This window comes from Tachysurus fulvidraco, chromosome 20 (genome assembly GCF_022655615.1).
Source record: "Tachysurus fulvidraco isolate hzauxx_2018 chromosome 20, HZAU_PFXX_2.0, whole genome shotgun sequence".
Taxonomy (NCBI): domain Eukaryota; kingdom Metazoa; phylum Chordata; class Actinopteri; order Siluriformes; family Bagridae; genus Tachysurus; species Tachysurus fulvidraco.
The window spans coordinates 11,636,329-11,653,483 of NC_062537.1; the positions used below are offsets into that span (position 1 = coordinate 11,636,329).

At 38.1% G+C, this 17,155-nt stretch overlaps 3 protein-coding genes across 32 annotated transcripts in view; 1 reads left to right on the plus strand and 2 right to left on the minus strand.

The window, feature by feature from the left end:
* The window catches only part of dlg2 (discs, large homolog 2 (Drosophila)), a 196,739-nt gene extending 186,743 nt beyond the window's left edge, over positions 1 to 9,996 (minus strand). For 20 of the 21 annotated variants that reach the window (XM_047804700.1, XM_027150703.2, XM_047804718.1 and 17 more), the window contains exons 1-3: positions 9,864 to 9,996; positions 8,552 to 9,761; positions 6,615 to 6,746 (exon numbers count right to left, since the gene is read on the minus strand). In XM_047804700.1, coding sequence (XP_047660656.1) covers positions 6,615 to 6,746; positions 8,552 to 8,570 — 151 coding nt within the window. In that variant the 5' untranslated portion in view covers positions 8,571 to 9,761; positions 9,864 to 9,996. The remainder of the gene's footprint in view (positions 1 to 6,614; positions 6,747 to 8,551; positions 9,762 to 9,863) is intronic. The other variant, XM_047804694.1, reaches the window with a different exon arrangement.
* A 79-nt stretch (positions 9,997 to 10,075) lies between these two features.
* On the plus strand, positions 10,076 to 12,008 carry tmem126a (transmembrane protein 126A). The gene is made up of 5 exons (XM_027150743.2): positions 10,076 to 10,227; positions 10,419 to 10,527; positions 10,626 to 10,819; positions 11,099 to 11,213; positions 11,699 to 12,008. Exons 2-5 carry the CDS (start codon positions 10,430 to 10,432, stop codon positions 11,895 to 11,897), a joined length of 606 nt encoding a protein of 201 aa, XP_027006544.1. The 5' UTR covers positions 10,076 to 10,227; positions 10,419 to 10,429; the 3' UTR covers positions 11,898 to 12,008.
* A 258-nt stretch (positions 12,009 to 12,266) lies between these two features.
* On the minus strand, positions 12,267 to 16,821 carry crebzf (CREB/ATF bZIP transcription factor). 10 transcript variants are annotated; one of them, XR_007138790.1, is made up of 5 exons: positions 16,439 to 16,599; positions 15,084 to 15,899; positions 14,838 to 14,910; positions 14,345 to 14,415; positions 12,267 to 13,939 (listed from the first exon to the last, which is right to left on the minus strand). XR_007138790.1 is itself a non-coding variant. In XM_027150728.2 (4 exons), exons 2-3 carry the CDS (start codon positions 15,845 to 15,847, stop codon positions 14,853 to 14,855), a joined length of 822 nt encoding a protein of 273 aa, XP_027006529.1. In that variant the 5' UTR covers positions 15,848 to 15,899; positions 16,439 to 16,599; the 3' UTR covers positions 14,010 to 14,415; positions 14,838 to 14,852. The 10 variants fall into 10 exon arrangements, 4 of the variants coding, with proteins under 4 accessions (XP_027006529.1, XP_047660683.1, XP_047660682.1 ...); XR_007138788.1 differs by having other exon boundaries at positions 12,267 to 13,142; positions 13,283 to 13,939; positions 14,192 to 14,910; XR_007138789.1 differs by having other exon boundaries at positions 14,345 to 14,910.
* Between the last annotated feature and the right edge of the window lie 334 nt (positions 16,822 to 17,155).

Sequence of the window (17,155 nt, forward strand, 5' to 3'; positions counted from 1 at the left end):
TTGGCAGTTATGTGATTGTTCCATTTTCATTTTTCAAATTAAGTCAAATCAAATTAAAACTATCATAGCCAATACATGACAGTATTTTTGTATTCATTAACTGGCAACCACCTTGTTGCTGCAAGCTTTTGGTTTTCACCCTCAGTAATTAATTTATTAGAAAAGTCGGTTATATTGACAAGTGTGTAGCTTCATTGCCTTACATCAACCAGGGTGCCGGTATACATTGGCGCTTCTTTTTCTCACTACAAATGCAAATCTGGAAAATATCCATGTTCCCATGGCAACTAACGGAGAATTAGCTTTAAGCTCTATGGCAGGTATGTGTGTTGGGCTCGGCTGTAGGAAATGATATTCATCAAGGCCAAAACACTGAATCACAAAACAGAAGGATGGCAGACTGTCTTCACTGTATTTCTGATGATGAGACGAAAAACTGAGAAGAAAACATTTGTATAACACCAGATTCAGTTCATTGTAATATAGTCCAGGACTTATTTAGGCCTCTGGAAAAGAGCTTTAAACAAGAAAAAATAATACTTTGTGACTGAACCGACTCCACAAAACCCCATGGTGCCCTCTGGTGGTGCACTCTGTGCTATATGGCAGAGAAAAATAGAGTTTTATTAAACATTCAGGCCACTCAAAGGTTATTTCAAAGGTCCCCAGCTGTGATGTGATGTAATGTGAACTAGACATCACTATACAAGTTAAGTTTATTCACTTTGTGTTAGAAAGTGCACATTCTATTTCACTAGAAACAGTCACTCTTGCTGTACAGACACAGGACTGAGGCACTAAAGAAGATTAAGATCTTTACTTTTTTATTCTCAAAAACTATGACATTTTAGATATAGTGATGTTTGCTGACTTAACTGCAAGAGGACATTCAGAAGTCAGTTAAACTTAACTAAAATAAAAAAGTTTGACTGCATTCTCTTTCGTTTCCACAAGGTGGCTACATTTGCCTGTCCAAAGTATAAACATAAACCTAAAGTAGATTATGAGTGAATTAATTGATGGTAGACCCAGCGCAGTTCAGCAGTGTGCATGTGCTAAAGGCTTTGTAACAGAAACATTGCAGCACATTTATATCTGCAGATCAGCATGTAGAAGCAGAACAGGTACAGGGTGATCAGAGGAACTGTTTTCCGAGCACAGTGTCTAAATACAGGCTGATTTCACTGTGTCTATGGACTACGAACTCTGATCTGAGCTCAAAGACCACTGACTTGAGATTTAAGTCAACTGACCTGAGCATTTAGACTGTGATTATAGACCAATGATCTTCAATTTACGACTACTTACTTAAAATTTAAGAAGACGGTCCTGTGATCTTAAACCATAGACCTGAGACCCAACACCACTGACTTGGGATCTAAAAACACTGACCTGCTCATTTAGACCACAAACCTGAAATCCAACATCACTGACATGTGATCTAAGACCACTGAACTGAGATTCAAGACCACTGACATGTGATCTAAGACCACTGAACTGAGATTCAAGACCACTGACATGTGATCTAAGACCACTGTACTGAGATTCAAGACCACTGACGTGATCTAAGACCACTGAACGGAGATTCAGGACCACTGACATGTGATGTAAGACCACTGAACTGAGATTCAAGACCAGGGACTCATGATCTAAGACCACTGACCATTGACCTAAGAACATTGTCTGGGTCAATCCTACAGTTTCAGAGTTTAGTTCACAGCATTCAGTATATCAGTAGGTCTTAAAGTTACTTTCCAACAGTGGTATTTAATAGCGCAAAATTTCTAGGGTTCTGCATGATTAAATGATAATGGAACTGCACAGGTATCATTCATTCATTTATCTTCAGTAACCACTTTATCCTGGTCATGTTTTTTTAGGTGGATAGTAGTATTACTCAGAATGAGGCAATTACATCACAGCCAGCCTGCCACACATACACCTTCAAAACTCGGGACATTGTAGCATTGCCAGTCCACAAATTGGCATGTTTTCGGAAGGTGGGAGAAAACTTACAGAGACATCAGGGGTACATGCAAAAGACCAGTAACCTGTGCACAGGCTTTTACTGGGGACCCTGGAGCTGTAAGACAGCAATGCCTTCCACTGCACAAACATGCTAGACACCCACCCACCCACAATTGAATAGTGAAAGTGAATAAAAGTTTATACCCATTAATTCCAAATAATTAACTGAAGGCCATATGTTAAATATGATTGCCTGACAACATATTAAGTTAGGGGCTCAAGTTACATAATCTGTGACCATAAATGATACAATTATAAAAAATGGAATTTTAAAAGACTCAAGGAACATACAGTATACTTTTCACGTTGTATGTATGTTCATTAAAAATACGCTGCTAGGTTTTTTAAATCACATGACAATAAATGACATTTTCATAAAGTGGAGTACTATGGGCTTTCTTGAAATTCTAGAAACCCACATTCAGTGTCTTGTGGTTGCTTTTATATTGTTGTTGGACCAGAGATCTCCCTTCTCCCTTCCTCACTCCCTCCCTCTCTATAATCCTGTCAGGGAAAGCCGTCCCAGGAGAGAAATTATTTAATTATGACTTAGCAGCAGAGAACAAAAAAGCGTCCTTGTGGGATGGTGGCTCTGTTGAAACATGAGCGCAGAGTCATAGCCAGACTATTACAGGGAGCAGCATTCAACCTTGTTCATCTGACAGCGACAAATGGAGTTCAGTAAAGATCTCCGTGCAACAAATTGGCAGACTGCAGTCAGGTTCCCGAAAGGGCAAAGTGTCAAACTGATAAAGAATAGGCATGATAATGATTACTTAGCAAATGAGTCTTAAAAAGAAAGCCAGCTATGATGATGGACAAAAGAGCCATGATCTCTTTATATTAAGAACAAGATACTAGTTTTATTTTATAGCACATTTTATACATTTCATGCAGTTAAATGTGTTTTATAGTATATCGATTAGCCATAACCTTAAAAGCACTGACATGTGAAGTGAATACCATTGATTATCTTGTTACACTCTTGTTACATCTAGAGAGTGTAGGATATATTAGGCAGAAAGTGAACAGTCCGTTCTTGAAGTTGATGTTCTGGGAGAGGAAAAATAGGTAACGACTTACAGTAGTAAGAGCATCTTTATAACAGCATTCCTTCTATGTAGATGTTAGAACCTACCAACCCGCCACTGTGCTCCTTCCACTGGCTTCCGATTCAAAACACTGATACTTGCCTAAGAAGCCAAACATAGACCAGTTCCTTCTTACCTCGCACCCTCAGGTACCACCATCTCTCAGGGTAAGAGGTAGGTATACTACAGTACAAGACTCTTTTCTGTTCTGGTGCCAAGGTGGTGGAATAAACTTCCCCTAGAGGTCCAGACAGCTGAGTCACTGGCTACCTTCATTTGACGGTTGAATACCTACTTATTTATGAAATACCTGAACTAGCAATTTCTCCTCTGTTTTTTGTATGTGTGCCAAATGCTGTAAATGTAAATGTATCAAATGTGTTCTAAGGAAGGATAACTGGTGAATTGTTCTCCAGGGTCATGGGTGCCTAAAACTCACAAGGCTAGCATGTCTGGACTGATCCCACAAAAGAACTAAAGGCTCTTGCTGTGTATGAGGCTGCAGAGCCATAGACCGGTCTGAGTGCTCAAACGAAGCAAAGTAATATAACCTGGTCTGATAAACAATGTTTCTGTTGAAATGTTCTGTTAAGAAAGTTGGGTCCTGGAGTTCATGTAGATGTTACTTTGACATGTATCACCTACCTAAACTTTGCTGCAGACCAAGTACAACTCTTCATGTCAGTGGTCTCTTTCAGCAGGATAATGCTTCCTGCAACACTGCAAAAATAGTTCAGGAATGGTTTAGGAACATGAAAAAGAGTTCCAGGTGTTGACTCGGCCTCCATATTCCCACGATCGAATAATCTGTATAATGATCCATTGGAGTTCCCACCTTGCAACTTATAGGACTTAAAGGATCAGTTACTAACATATTGGTGCCAGACACTACAATGCACCTTTAGAGGTTCTGTGGAGTTTTCTAGTATATTCTAGAAACAAAAGAAAGCCTCTCTTGCTCCCTGTATAGAGATGTATATTATGACTTTTTTCCAACCCTTTTTCCATTTTAAATACACTGTGCTGAAGTACAACAGCTTCACTAGTCATTATGGACCTTCAGTCTTCAGACTGCTGACCAGATTACACACACTCTAATGCCTCATAAGATGATTATTGCTATTTCAGGAAGCACTACTCACCCGTTATGGTTTAATGGTACTTTATTGATTATCAATAAGTAAGGGCTCACAGACAGACAGGTCTTGAGTGTTTTAAATAAATGTAAAGATGAAGCCTGCTAAAGACATGAAGCAGTCATGGTTAAGGAGTCATAATAATAATAATAATAATAATAATAATAATAATAATAATAGAAAAGGATGGAAAATTCTCATAAAAAAGCAGTGAGGCAAAACGAGGACTTTATAATATATAATAATGTCCATAATTCAGTTGTAGCTATTTAACTGATACAGTGGTGCAAAACTTAAATGATCTGAACAATATGTAATACAACATTAATGATGCTTTTATTAGCAATAATGCTTTTATTATTGGACTACACTTCAATATCTGAATCTATAGAATTTACACTGAGATTACATGAAAAAAAAACATTTAGCAAGGCCCTTAACCTTCAATTGCTGAGTTGTATGAAAAAAGAAAGAGAGTGATTTAAGTAGCTCTGGATATGGGCGTCTGCTAAATGCTAGAGATTTTAATTAATAACAGTTAATTAATAACAGGCAAAAACAGGCAAAACAGTTTGTTTACGAGAAGGATGAGAGGAGAATGGCCAGACTGGACCACACTAACAGATACACACTTTACATCTGTGGTGAGCAAAAAAGCTTCTCAGAAAGCACAGCACATCAACCACAGGGTTCGACTCCTCTCAGACAGGAACAGAAATCTGAGACTACAAAGCTGGACAGTTCTAGATTGATGAGCCTTTGACCTCTCTCATCAACAAACAGTTTCCATACACATAAGTGTTGTGCACTGGATGTTATTTTTATTACTGTTTTTCTTTTCTTTCTTTTTTTTTTTCATAAACGCATCCAGCATTAGAACCTACATGCTTAGGTAAATCACATAAGTAATGTAAGCGATTAAAAGAAGTTTTGATCACCTTTCTGAATTAACTTTAGTAGCCTTAACTATTACTAAGTAAAACAGAAAGTGTCATTTACATCTTCCTGTAAAAGAAAGAAAGAAAGAAAGAAAGAAAGAAAGAAAGAAAGAAAGAAAGAAAGAAAGAAAGAAAGAAAGAAAGAAAGAAAGAAAGAAAGAAAGAAAGAAAGAAAGGTGCTAATTTGCCTGCAGGACATGATTCCAATAATAAAACTATTTGAATTTATGCAACTTTACAATTTTAATCAGAGTAAAGATATTCTAAAGGAAATGTATTACTTTATTATAAACCATATTAAAGAATTATTATAACACTTACATCGCTTTTAATGGTTTAAAATGACATGATAACCATTGAGCCCCTGATGATTTGCACAAGGTGAAGTCAGCTCGGTTATGAGAACAATAACGTCAGCAAAACTCTGATATTAATACTGCAGGGTCAGAAGAACTGTAGAGTATTGGTGGTTAATAACTCTGTATGGTGTGTATAAAAAAAATACTTTCAAATGTGTACCATGAACAAAAATCTTCCATTTTCCAATGTATAGCATGTAAGTAAACATGTGTCTAATCCATAAGGACTGGAATTTCAATATATTCCACATTATTAAGGGTCACACAAGGCATGTAATATGTAACTCACAGATATGTAATATTAGAATATTTTCCTTAATAGAAAGATTATCTAGTAAAATATTTTTGTCTGATTTGTTTGATTGGGTTCACTTTCTTGAAAATCTGATGTTTTGGGTCATATTTATACAGAAATATATAAACTTCTTAAGGGTTCACAAACTTTCAAGCACTACTGTAAATGACAAATCACAAAAACCTTGGTACTGATATTTAGGGCATTTTGCCATGATATATTTATATGTACTGTATTATGATTTCTCATAAATGTACATGACAATTGACCTTAAAAGAACTCTAACAACAACAAAAATGAAGCAAATACAGAAAGTGATCATGTAAAACTGCTGGGAGACTAAAAACTCGACTAAAGATTTTGAAGGATTTTAACACACAAACACAATAAGAAAGAAAGATAATGAGGCACATGTGAAAAAGACAACAGGCCCTGCAATACATATTCTGCCAGATCAGCAAGACTAAAAATAACTGTATTTCAGAGGAAAGAACCAAATCTGCACAAAGAATGAACGAGCTGTGCCTGAAGCAAACATGACATCAGCAATTATAAACACATTTAAGAGCCTGTGCAAAGACGTTCTTTGTTACGGGAACCGGCACGTAGAAACTGCACACCAAAATCGATGTGAGAAGCTTCACAGAATATTACATCAAATTACATATAACCCTGGCCCCAGGTTTCCTGTTTCAGTATGTCTGCATGTGCGTGTGTGTGTGTTTGTGCGCATGTTCTCCCTTACATATTAAAGTCTGAATACTCACCTATGAGCGCCTGGAAGAGGCTGCTTCTCAAAATTCCCATCACTCGCAGAATGGCAGCTTTTAGCTGCTGCTCCTCTGGCTTCTTCAGTTTGGAACAGTAATCCTCCAGCAGCCCTAATGCTCGGGCCGTATCTGCCAAAACAGTCACACAGCATTAATGTCACTGAGACCAAGTGGGATTATTGTTGTTATTCTACATGACAATTATTCCTTAACATCTTCAGGGCACAGAGCTGTTAAATTCAACAGTCAGAATTCATCAGATTGGTCAAAAGTTCTATGTTCTCACTTACAGTAAATTATAATAACTCCTTCAATTATAATCACTTCTAGGACTTTTACAGCAGACGATCCACGTAATCTAATCCTAATTACAAATAGTCATAAAAACTGAATTGTTATTTAACAAAGTCTCAGTCACATAAAGAAGCTTATTATTTTTTGAGAAAAGATATACAATGAGGGAAAGAGTGTGTATAACTGCTGCAATGTAGGCCATCTCAAGATGTTCCATACCATTATGGTTAACTATAACACAGGTCAATTTATGCCGTGTGTGTGTGGGGGGTGTTTTCAAGCAGTGGCAGGCAGGTTGACCCCGAAGGTAACTTGGCACAGGTAACACGCCTGTGTGTGATTATACGTCTGTGTTTACTTAAGTGCTTTGTATGTCCTTTCAGGACAGTCTGTGAGCCAGAGAGAGAGAGAAGCCGACACAAGATACCGCACACTTGTGTTGTCTTGAATGTGAACGTGAACATAACAAGCCGTGAGTAGCGTAGTGTTTTTGGAGGAAAAAGAAAGGAAACAGAATGCCTGCAAAAATAAAAGGAAGCAAGAAGCTCTTCTAAAAGTCACCTCTCCTGAGTCCTCCTTCTCTCTCATACACACGCATAGTGGGCAGTACAGTATTGTACACTGACAAATAAAAAAATTGGACTCTCTGTAAAATTACAATGATATAAGAGGAATACACGCTTCAGGACATGTTGAAAAGAGTCTGCTTTGCTTCAGGCCACATCACAACATCCTGTAAATTATTATTTTTCAACAACAGCTTGCCACAAAGTTTTTTATTCCACACTTGAATGATTGAAATGTGTGCTCTTTTGTTTTGCCTACACCTTTACCTACACCTCACATTACAGTTCAGTCATGTGCTATTTGTTTCACTGTATCAGCTACTTCTTTAATCTCTCAGGAAGCTCCCAGGACCTGTAGCACATCCAGGCTGTCATTTCTCAAGGATGACTAGATACCTTTCCTATTCACTAAAGCCACTGAATAACTGGTAGTAGATATTGTATCAGTCAAATGAATTCAAATGAAAATGCAATAAATTGCAAAAAACCTATTATTATGCAATTATATAATAATAATAGTTATAAATACTGACATCCAGAGAAGCCGGGTTTTGGTTGAACGTACTTTCAATACTAATGTCAGACAGCACTGGCGTGAGCTGACCTCTCAGAGTAAAAGTTATTTGACATTTTAGAAGAAGTCATTATTAGCCTGCAAATCCAATTCCCTTCACTCGCACTCTGGATGGCACTTATGGGTTCTAATGTCTTTTAGTCTGGCAGAAAAGGTTTGTAAAAACTTTACTTCCCCTTGGTATTGGCTATTAAACAGTCGTGATATATGAGACATGAAGCTTATGACACTTGAAGTCCATTCTAGAGTCTATTTATAGTCTCTTGACTGCATAGTGCATGTTCACTATACTCTGTAATTACTCTTTGACATCCGTTGCTGCAAATGTACATTTTATTACATCTTAATGGAGGTTTAATAATCAAATAATTGAAAAAAGTATAACATCTAGCATGTAAACATAATGGTTACAATGACAGGCTATGAGCTTTTTATAATAACCTACCAATGTTTTAAGATTTTCCATTACAAAACATTAACGTGATCTTGTTTTATCTCACCTCTTTTCCTTAAAGGCATGCTTTCTTCTTTATATCCGGATGATACTGCCACACAGATGTTTCCCCTTCATTAGTTTGATGGCTTTGGAAGTCTTGGGCCAGTGGGAAAGCTTTAAAGTACTGAGTTATTAGCCAGTTTCGCAGCTGCAGTCGTGCAGCCACGGTACATGGCATTTAGCTCAGCTTGCACTTTTGAAATCCAATAGACTGGGACAGTCGTCATCACAACATCACGTAAAAGAGAACTTAAGCTCCATCAGCACAAAGTGACTCCATGTGTGTCCGCTTTGACTGTGATAAATCTGTATACCGACATACAGGAGTATCCAGCTAGAAGGGATTTTGAGTAAAGCATTTTAAAGAGAGCTGTCCATCTTTTCTCCACCATTTAGTGAGGAACAAATAAAGAACAAAGTTTATAAAAGTGACTTTGACACAGGACCTTTATTCTTCTCCAGTTCTGTAGAAATGCTTTTGATCACTGCATCCATAAGGCGTTTCCTTTTAGCTGTAAGTGTCCAGACAGGGAAGCCTCCTGGGTCACAAGAAGGATTTGATAAGAAGAGATTTGAAGTGAGACCCAATCACAGCTCAAGGAAATATTAAAGGCGCAGTGGTGCTGGTCAGTGCTGGGTGGATGGATTAATACTGTATTCACGTTTAGCAATCGCAGAACATTAGTGCAGTCCTGTAAGCGGACGGAGAACTTTTTAAAGTCGTAAACTCGGACACTCTTATCCCAATCAGTAGTTATGTAAACTCATTTAAATGGCTTGTTCCATTCAGATCAGCTTTATGCCCAAGTTAGAGCAAATTGTCATCCTGAGACAAACACCAGAGCTGTCAGTACTTATGGCTTACAGTATGTATAATAAAAATCTCAAAACAAACAAACAAACAAAAACAAACAAACAAACAAGATCAATACAGGAGCCTGGACATTTTGCAGAAGTGTCAGTGTCAGAGTAGACTTTCCTCTGCAGATGCTCCAAACTGACATTCACTCATAATGATGTTCAGACACAGGGAGCTAATGTCAATCACCTAAAGTAGTATAACGCAAAGGAACATATGTAGCTGCATACATTATTGCGTGTATGCGAATAAACAACATCCGGATGGTTGGATTACTGGAGCATCCTGCTAGTCAGTGGGATCGGCTAATATCAGCAAACAGCAGCATGTCGGTGCGACGCCTGTCGGGAGACACCTGCAAGTTTAAAGCTAACACATTATAAACCGAAACCATTCAAACTCCCAAATCTTTAGAACAACCTCGTATCTTTATTCATGTAAAGAAGAGTTACTTTACATTTGTCCCGTCTTTCTTTGGCTTCGTCTCTTGTCAGGATGGGATTGAAGACTCTCTACGGCGAGTGCAGCAATTCCAGCAGCAGCAGCAGCAGCATCACTGATTTCGCCTTAGCAACCGGGGGCTGGGTCAGTACTCACAAGCCGTGATTGACACAATCTAAGGGCCAATAGGATGACACGTTTTTACCCGCGTGCGTAAAAATGAACCAATCGGAAGCCGTGTTTTATGCCGATTCTCAATGTGAGAGTTCACTGTAACATGTGGTTAGTTATGGCGGCGCCCTGTACGGTTTGAAGAAGTGGGATTGGAAAAAAGGAACGTTGTTATCACAAATGAATGTTGTAACTCACTAACTGCAAAGGTAAGTGATAACAGAACGAGACACCTATACAACAAGCTTTTGTTGATCATGTAGATGAGCCAGATATATTTCTGTCATGTAAAGATATGGAACGTAAACACACCTCTGGTTATCATTTGTTGACTGGCATAAATAGTTCATTGTTTACTATCTAGTAAAAGATATCGTGTCTGTTTGATCATGTTGTGCAGAAACTAGGAAAATGTCTTTAAAAGACACAAGTGAAGGGCAGCAGATGTCCAGAGCTATGATCATGGAAATGATGTCCAGGAGATTTGAAAAGTTACCAGACTTTGACAGGTAGGAAGCCTGAAATAGTCCTCCAGCTGTGTCCTGACCTATTAGATAGTTGTCTTGTTCCATGTTTTGCATCATCTGAACTAACTGTCCTTCAACAGGAAGCTGTACACATATGGCCCCGTTTATTTGGGTGCTAATGCTGGACTTGCGGGTCTGATCGCAAACAGTTTGTATCGACGTGCGCTCAATGTCACTCAAGGACGATTTACATCCAGTCTTCCCATGTCTGTACTTCCTTTTCTTACAACTGTGGCATTATTTAATGCCACTGTCAGCAAGCCCTTATTAGCAGGTAAGAGCCTGATATCAATGTAAAAGGTAAAGTACATTTACATTATAGGTTTTAGCAGACACCCTTATCCAGAGTGACTTAATTTCAATTTAGACAATTGATAGCTAGCAATTAAGATTGAAGGGCCTTGTTTAGGGGTCCAGCAGTGGCAGTGTGTTGGACCTGGGATTTGAACTCATGACCTTCCGATTAGTAGTCCAACACCACTGAGCTACCACATCCCACATGGTACATGTTTGCTGTTGATAAGTTATATTTCTTGTTTTGTTTTTTTTCCAGGTGACCTCAACTGCCCAACCTGTGTCCTGCTAAGGGGTGCTTTAGTAGGTGTAGTTGGTGGTGGAATATACCCTATTTTGTTGGCATTGCCAGTCAGCGCTGGGCTGGCAGCGAGGTGCGTTTATTTTATTCATGTGGTAGACACATCTCTTCAGACAGTCCTATATGACATGTTAGGCAGTTAAAAATCTTGCTAGAAGGTCTAACAGTAGCCCTCTGGCTGTTAGTAATCTCAAATAGCAACATTTCTGTCATTAACAATGAACCTTCATCACTGTCCTCATTGCTCCTTAAATTTTAATGCACCTTTAATTATGTTTAATAATAGTGATTAGCATATTGATGAATTGTTTTACTTTTTAGTTGCATGTTACACCATCTGGGTGGAGTGGTGATGCAGTGAGTAATCCACTGTTAATACCAGTAGATGGACTAGCTAAACTATGTGAATATGTATGTTCATGGCACCCCACCTTTTATCCAGTGCTCCTAGGATATGCTCCTTTTCCACTGCAGTCCTGACCAGGATAAAGTGGTTACCGACAACGTGTTAATAAATCTTCGGGCATATGAAAATAGATATCCTTATTTCCTATGCAGGTACAGCAGTGCTCCAATGCCAGAGAAGGGGAATATAATCCGCTTCTGGAGGACACTGAGCAAGCCCATTGTGAGGAAAATGTATGCTGTCCTATTACTACAGACACTATTTGGTACATATTTAGGCTCCAAGAACCATGATATCTATGTGAAGATGCTTAATCTCTCAGAATCAGACAGAGAGGACTTGCATGAATAAGCAGATATTTTACTTAAAAGGAAATGTGCTTGTCTTGACTGTATCTAAAAATGTACCATAAACTATCCTGTTGTTTGTTTTCTTTAAACTAATAAATCCTAATGCACCAAGTCCAATCTCATTTCCTCATAAATCGACAAACCTAATTAACAGCAAGTCCAAGAATAGCTGTAATTTTTGAATCAGTTATTAATAATGCAGATGGCTCATAGTGGAAACTGTAGAACTACATTTATAGATCAAAAAACACAGGACAAATTTTGAAAACATTTTATGAATGTAACCTTTAAAAGTGTATTAAAATAAAAATCTTTTTTGCCATATATACGTTTGAAACCCAAACCAAATAACTTTTTTTGATTATATAAATTAATTTGTATAAATTAACTTTATTAATCTCTTTAGTGTAACAGAAGCACATCATTAACCATCATTAATAACCTAAAGTCTGATATTTTGAACAAATCAAAAGGAGAATTCTTCATTTCTTCCATAGAAAATTTCTTCCCATTTTTCTGTGCAGTTAATAAGAATCAACTCCAATTTAAATACTCAACCCACCCTTTACAGAACTCTCAAACCTGGGAATCGTTGTGCTACCTTACAATATTCTTATTTAGTAAAACAGTACATGTAATCATAATCCAATAAACTCTTAGAATCGGAGTGTGTAAACTGGTCATTGGATGAGAAAAGTAACAGGAGGGTTTATGTTTAAAGCATCGAGTACTGACCAAGCGACAAACACGTTAGGACAACATATAGAATATGAACCCAGCATTATCAAAAACGTAGGCTTAAAAGAAAAAAGGAAAAAAAAAAAACAGGAAAAGCTAATGGCCACATTTTCTTTGTGTATCTGAGTACTCTCAATCACTGTGAATTCCCAATCATGCACTTTACAATGTTATTGGGAATTTTGCTGTAGGTGTTTTCAGGGAGACTTGTAACGAAATTCTAAAACTGGTGGTATATGCATTAGCAAGCAAGGCAATTTTAAACAATTTTTAATTCAGCTTCCTAAGTACCTTCTAAACCAATCTGTAAATTCTCTCCCTCATACAGTACTTACAGTATCAAAGCAACAGGAAATCCAGAAACCATTATTTGTATCGACTTCCTTCAAAACGATTGAGTGTTGCTTACAAGACATGACTGTGTCTATCAACACAGAACCTTATGCAAAATTGGAACAACTTGGTGCAGCAACTACAATGGGAGTGAAGACAGTAGATTGCACATAATCTGTGGAAAAAGCACATACTGCTTTACCATCTCATAAGATACATGCACACGCATATGAGTTTTATATGCATAGCATACTATGCAAAATGGTTCATTTAGCATTAATAAAATTTAATTGGAATGCTAATTGTGCCACCTACCAACCCACGAGGAGAGTTATAGCATCCAGTAACACACCCCTACTGGTGACTAAACAGCACAGCAATTGGCAGTAATAAAATTGCTGTTTGAGAATGTAGTATTACTCAAGCACCTGCAAAAAATGCAACATCTAGCAAAATATTAAACTGCAGTTTTAACACAGTTTTGTCACTTTTATGGCAAAGAGGAAATCACTTGCACTGTACAAAAGTGAATATCTATTTAGTTCATTCACATACACAGCATTTATGCAGGTTTAATTTGATCTTATATATAGTTCACCCTCAGTGGGTTTCACTTACTAAACAGGTGAAGCAGACTTGGGTGCAGAACAAAATATTACCACATGTGAACATTGTATTTTGAGTTTTCATCCTCAGACAATTAGCCAATTTTGATTGACAATGCTGCATCAAAACAAATTCAAAAAACAAATTAACAATTCACTCAGATTCATGCCCTGCAATCAGATTAAATCAGCACGAAAGCATCTTCCTATGTCTGGACCATCCCAGGTTCTTTGTAAGCAAGATCTCCCACACCTACAGCATGTGTTCATGGATTGTGGCCCATTACAATGCACGAATACCACTTTATTACCACTCTTTATCCACTTAGGAAAGAGAGGAAAACACTTGAGGAGAATGAAGAAACTGCTGTTTAAAAGAGAGAAAAGGAGAATGGTTAATTATAGTTCAAAATAAAGCAATGTACATTACACAAAAGTGTTGACAAAAATAAGATTTATTCGCAGATACTGATTCAAAATCCTAAACAATCTTTGGATTTCAAAACACATTGACTTATATACAATGCACTTCTAAACAAAATACAATCACCCTCTCCCAAAACAATTCATTCATGTTTTCTGATTGTGAAAATGAAGCCAACGTGTTTCTTAAACTTACTCTGCTGCAATGGTTTGCTGGCAGGCACAAAAGGACAGGAGCTTTAACTCCTGCTACACTGATGCTAGAAAAGTGCATTTTTTTAATATCAAACAAAATGCAGCACGATGGAGTAGCAGTAAAAACTTTAACTTACACTGCTTCTTGTACTACCTTTTTAATTTTACCAGGCCATGTTGCAAGATGCTGGTCCCGTTTCTTCAGTTTTCCCCACAGCAAATCCACTTTAGCATAAAGAAAAATAAGGGGCTCCATGAAAAATGTTCTTCAGGAAAGGAGTGACATTTCACAAAGGGTTCCATTTGAACAAAAAGAATTGTCAGAATTGGTTACGTAGCTCTTCAGCCATACCATTTACACTTCTATCTGTATACCAACAAATACCCTTTGTGAAAAGTCACCTATTTACATCATTTTAAAACAATATACAACAAGAACTAATTAACCCTTTATACTGTTGACAAGAGCCAACTACTGCATGCGTCATAAGCATGATCCAAAGTGTTGAATTAAACAAATCTTCAGTTAGCTTCAATTACAGCAAAGCTTATTTACAAGTTCATACTGTGCCGTGAAGTGTCAGAACACTGCAGCACATCTCAGGAGAAACTCATTTCTGTGCAGTCTTCAACATCTTGATCCTTACCATAGGTTCTGGTAGTCATGGATGCTCTGAGCTCCAGTCACCCCACATGGCAGACCAAGCACCTAGAAGAAAACTGTCAACAAGTTTAGCAGTAACTTGTATTTAAATCAGTTTCTACATACATGCCATGTCTCAATTTGTACAGTTAATGTCATTTGACAACTAATGTTGTGATGTCCGACACGTTGCTCATTACATTAGTTCAGTCTCAGGAAAACGCTGAAAAGGCAAAATACTTGACCCTACATTTTAAGCGATGCGCTTGCACTCTCGGCACATTTAGTGCAGAATTCCACAGAGACGTGGTCTTTGTCCACGTGCAGACAGACACCACCTGCTGTATCCTTGTCCTCCACCTTCACTTTCTTCCTTGGCATGGCATAATCGTGGTCGTTCTCGCTGGGTTCCTGGAAAAGCGACGTAGAAAATTTCATGCCGTTCACACCGCTCAATCTAGACAACAGCTGCCCCAACATGCTTTCATTGGCCAACACAGCTCTCAAGTACCTAGTCTCATTTTCAAGCTCTTCCACTCTCTTGTTTAGGCTGGTGTTTTCCTGCTTGAGAAGCCGGTTTTCAGATGTAAGAGATCCAACACGCTGCTCTAAGCCATTTAAATACTCTTTCTTCTTCAGCCGGTTCAGTCTGGCTGCCAGGGCATTCTTATTAATGTTGCACCCAGAGAAGTCCTGTAGTTTCTGTCTACGACTTGAACCTCTTCTGCGGGATATGCTCACATCAGATTCCTGATCAGTCTTGTCTTCTGCATTTAAACCTAGATCTTGCAAACCAATGTCTTGGAAAGGAGAAAGCATTTCATCTTCTAAAGCCCAGCTGAAATCAGACGTCAGGAGTTCGTCCAATCCCCAGTCATTTGAATCACTTTCTGGTGACGAGTGTTTGCTTGCACTTGTAGATTCGAAGTTTAAGGCATTGTCACATTCTTCAGGACTTGAGCACATGGCGTCCACGCCTTTAGTCACAAGTCTTCCTCTTCTTCTGGTTACCATTAGGGATTCCTGATTGGTCCGGTAAACTATGGTCTTCTGCAAAAAAAAAAGTCTGAAAGGCAAAAATATCATAATTTAGTTACTGTTCATGTTTCCATCCTAAATACATAGGTTTGTATAAGAAACTGGAATATTAAGACAGATATTAACCATTATAGTAAAACAATGCCTCGTTAAGCACAAGCTAGGCCTCAAGCGAATAAACAACGTGCACACAAAGCAAATTTTATCATCAATACTACACTTGCAAATATATCCTCATTGCAACGCGTTAAAACCGAATGCTAAGCGATACTAGCCAGCTAGCTACTTTAGCAAACTGCCAACATCGGCTTTATCTTACACCATTAACAACTCGCCTATACGTTTCCATATTGCTTATAGAAATAAGGACATCAGTTATATAAACAATAGAACAATCCGAGGTTATACTTTTAATCACGAGAGAAAAACAAAAACTCGTGTTTTTACGCTAGGTGTTTACGTTAGCATTGTTACAGCATTGCCGACGCCATTACTGAAGTGATGCAGCAGTTTTAACCGAGAGCGTTAACACGAACTGGTCAAAAGATTATATTACAATTCACTCACCCTCGACGTTATTTCAATCCGTCTTCAAATCGTAGCATTAAAAAAAAAGAAAGAAAGAAAATTCAAAAACAAAAATCTAGGCGTAAAAGTAACGACGTACCAAAGACGACAGAGCAACAACGCAGTGCTAAAATGGCGCCACAGGAAATAAAGCTAGATCTCGTTACCGCGATTTCACGCGAGATCTTCTCAGGCTTTCCACAAAGCTCTGCTTTCTTTCTGTGTTTTCGGTTCTCCAGAAGATGTCGCTGTTTTCTCGTGTACTGTACTATAAAGCCACACTGCTGCCTTTCACTACGACGTAAAGTGGGCGTGTTTCCGGAGGTCTTGGAAAAACGCCCTCTTTCAAAAAAAAAAAAAAAAAAAAGAGCATAGTACGAAGGACAAAACAGTCATACAGGTAGATTTATTTTAGAAAACAAATAAACAACCAAAAGTACGGTTAGAGTTAGAGTTAGAGTTAGGGTTAGATTATCAAATAGGCCACGCCTACCCGATGACGCAGTATCTGTTACGCTGTTCCGAAATCCCTGGAAATAAGTGCCTCCCGCTGCTCACCACAAATATACACTTATCCTTAGCCTAGCTTCTTCTACTCTTACCCATGTCTTCATTGTTGTGGCTCATCAACTTTGTACCTGTGTAGTTGCTACAATTCTGCACATCACTCTTGTTCTTAAAGCTCAGCACTAGAACGCTTCTCTACTTTTCTGTCAT

Coding starts and splice junctions, on each gene's coding strand:
- tmem126a (XM_027150743.2), top strand. CDS start 10,430: ATGTCTTTAAAAGACACAAGTGAAGGGCAGCAGATGTCCAGAGCTATG. Junction 10,528..10,625: donor AAGTTACCAGACTTTGACAG/GTAGGAAGCCTG, acceptor GTCCTTCAACAG/GAAGCTGTACACATATGGCC. Junction 11,214..11,698: donor AGCGCTGGGCTGGCAGCGAG/GTGCGTTTATTT, acceptor TTTCCTATGCAG/GTACAGCAGTGCTCCAATGC.
- crebzf (XM_047804727.1), bottom strand. CDS start 15,847: ATGGTAACCAGAAGAAGAGGAAGACTTGTGACTAAAGGCGTGGACGCC. Junction 14,911..15,083: donor GCAAGCGCATCGCTTAAAAT/GTAGGGTCAAGT, acceptor ACTTGTTGACAG/TTTTCTTCTAGGTGCTTGGT.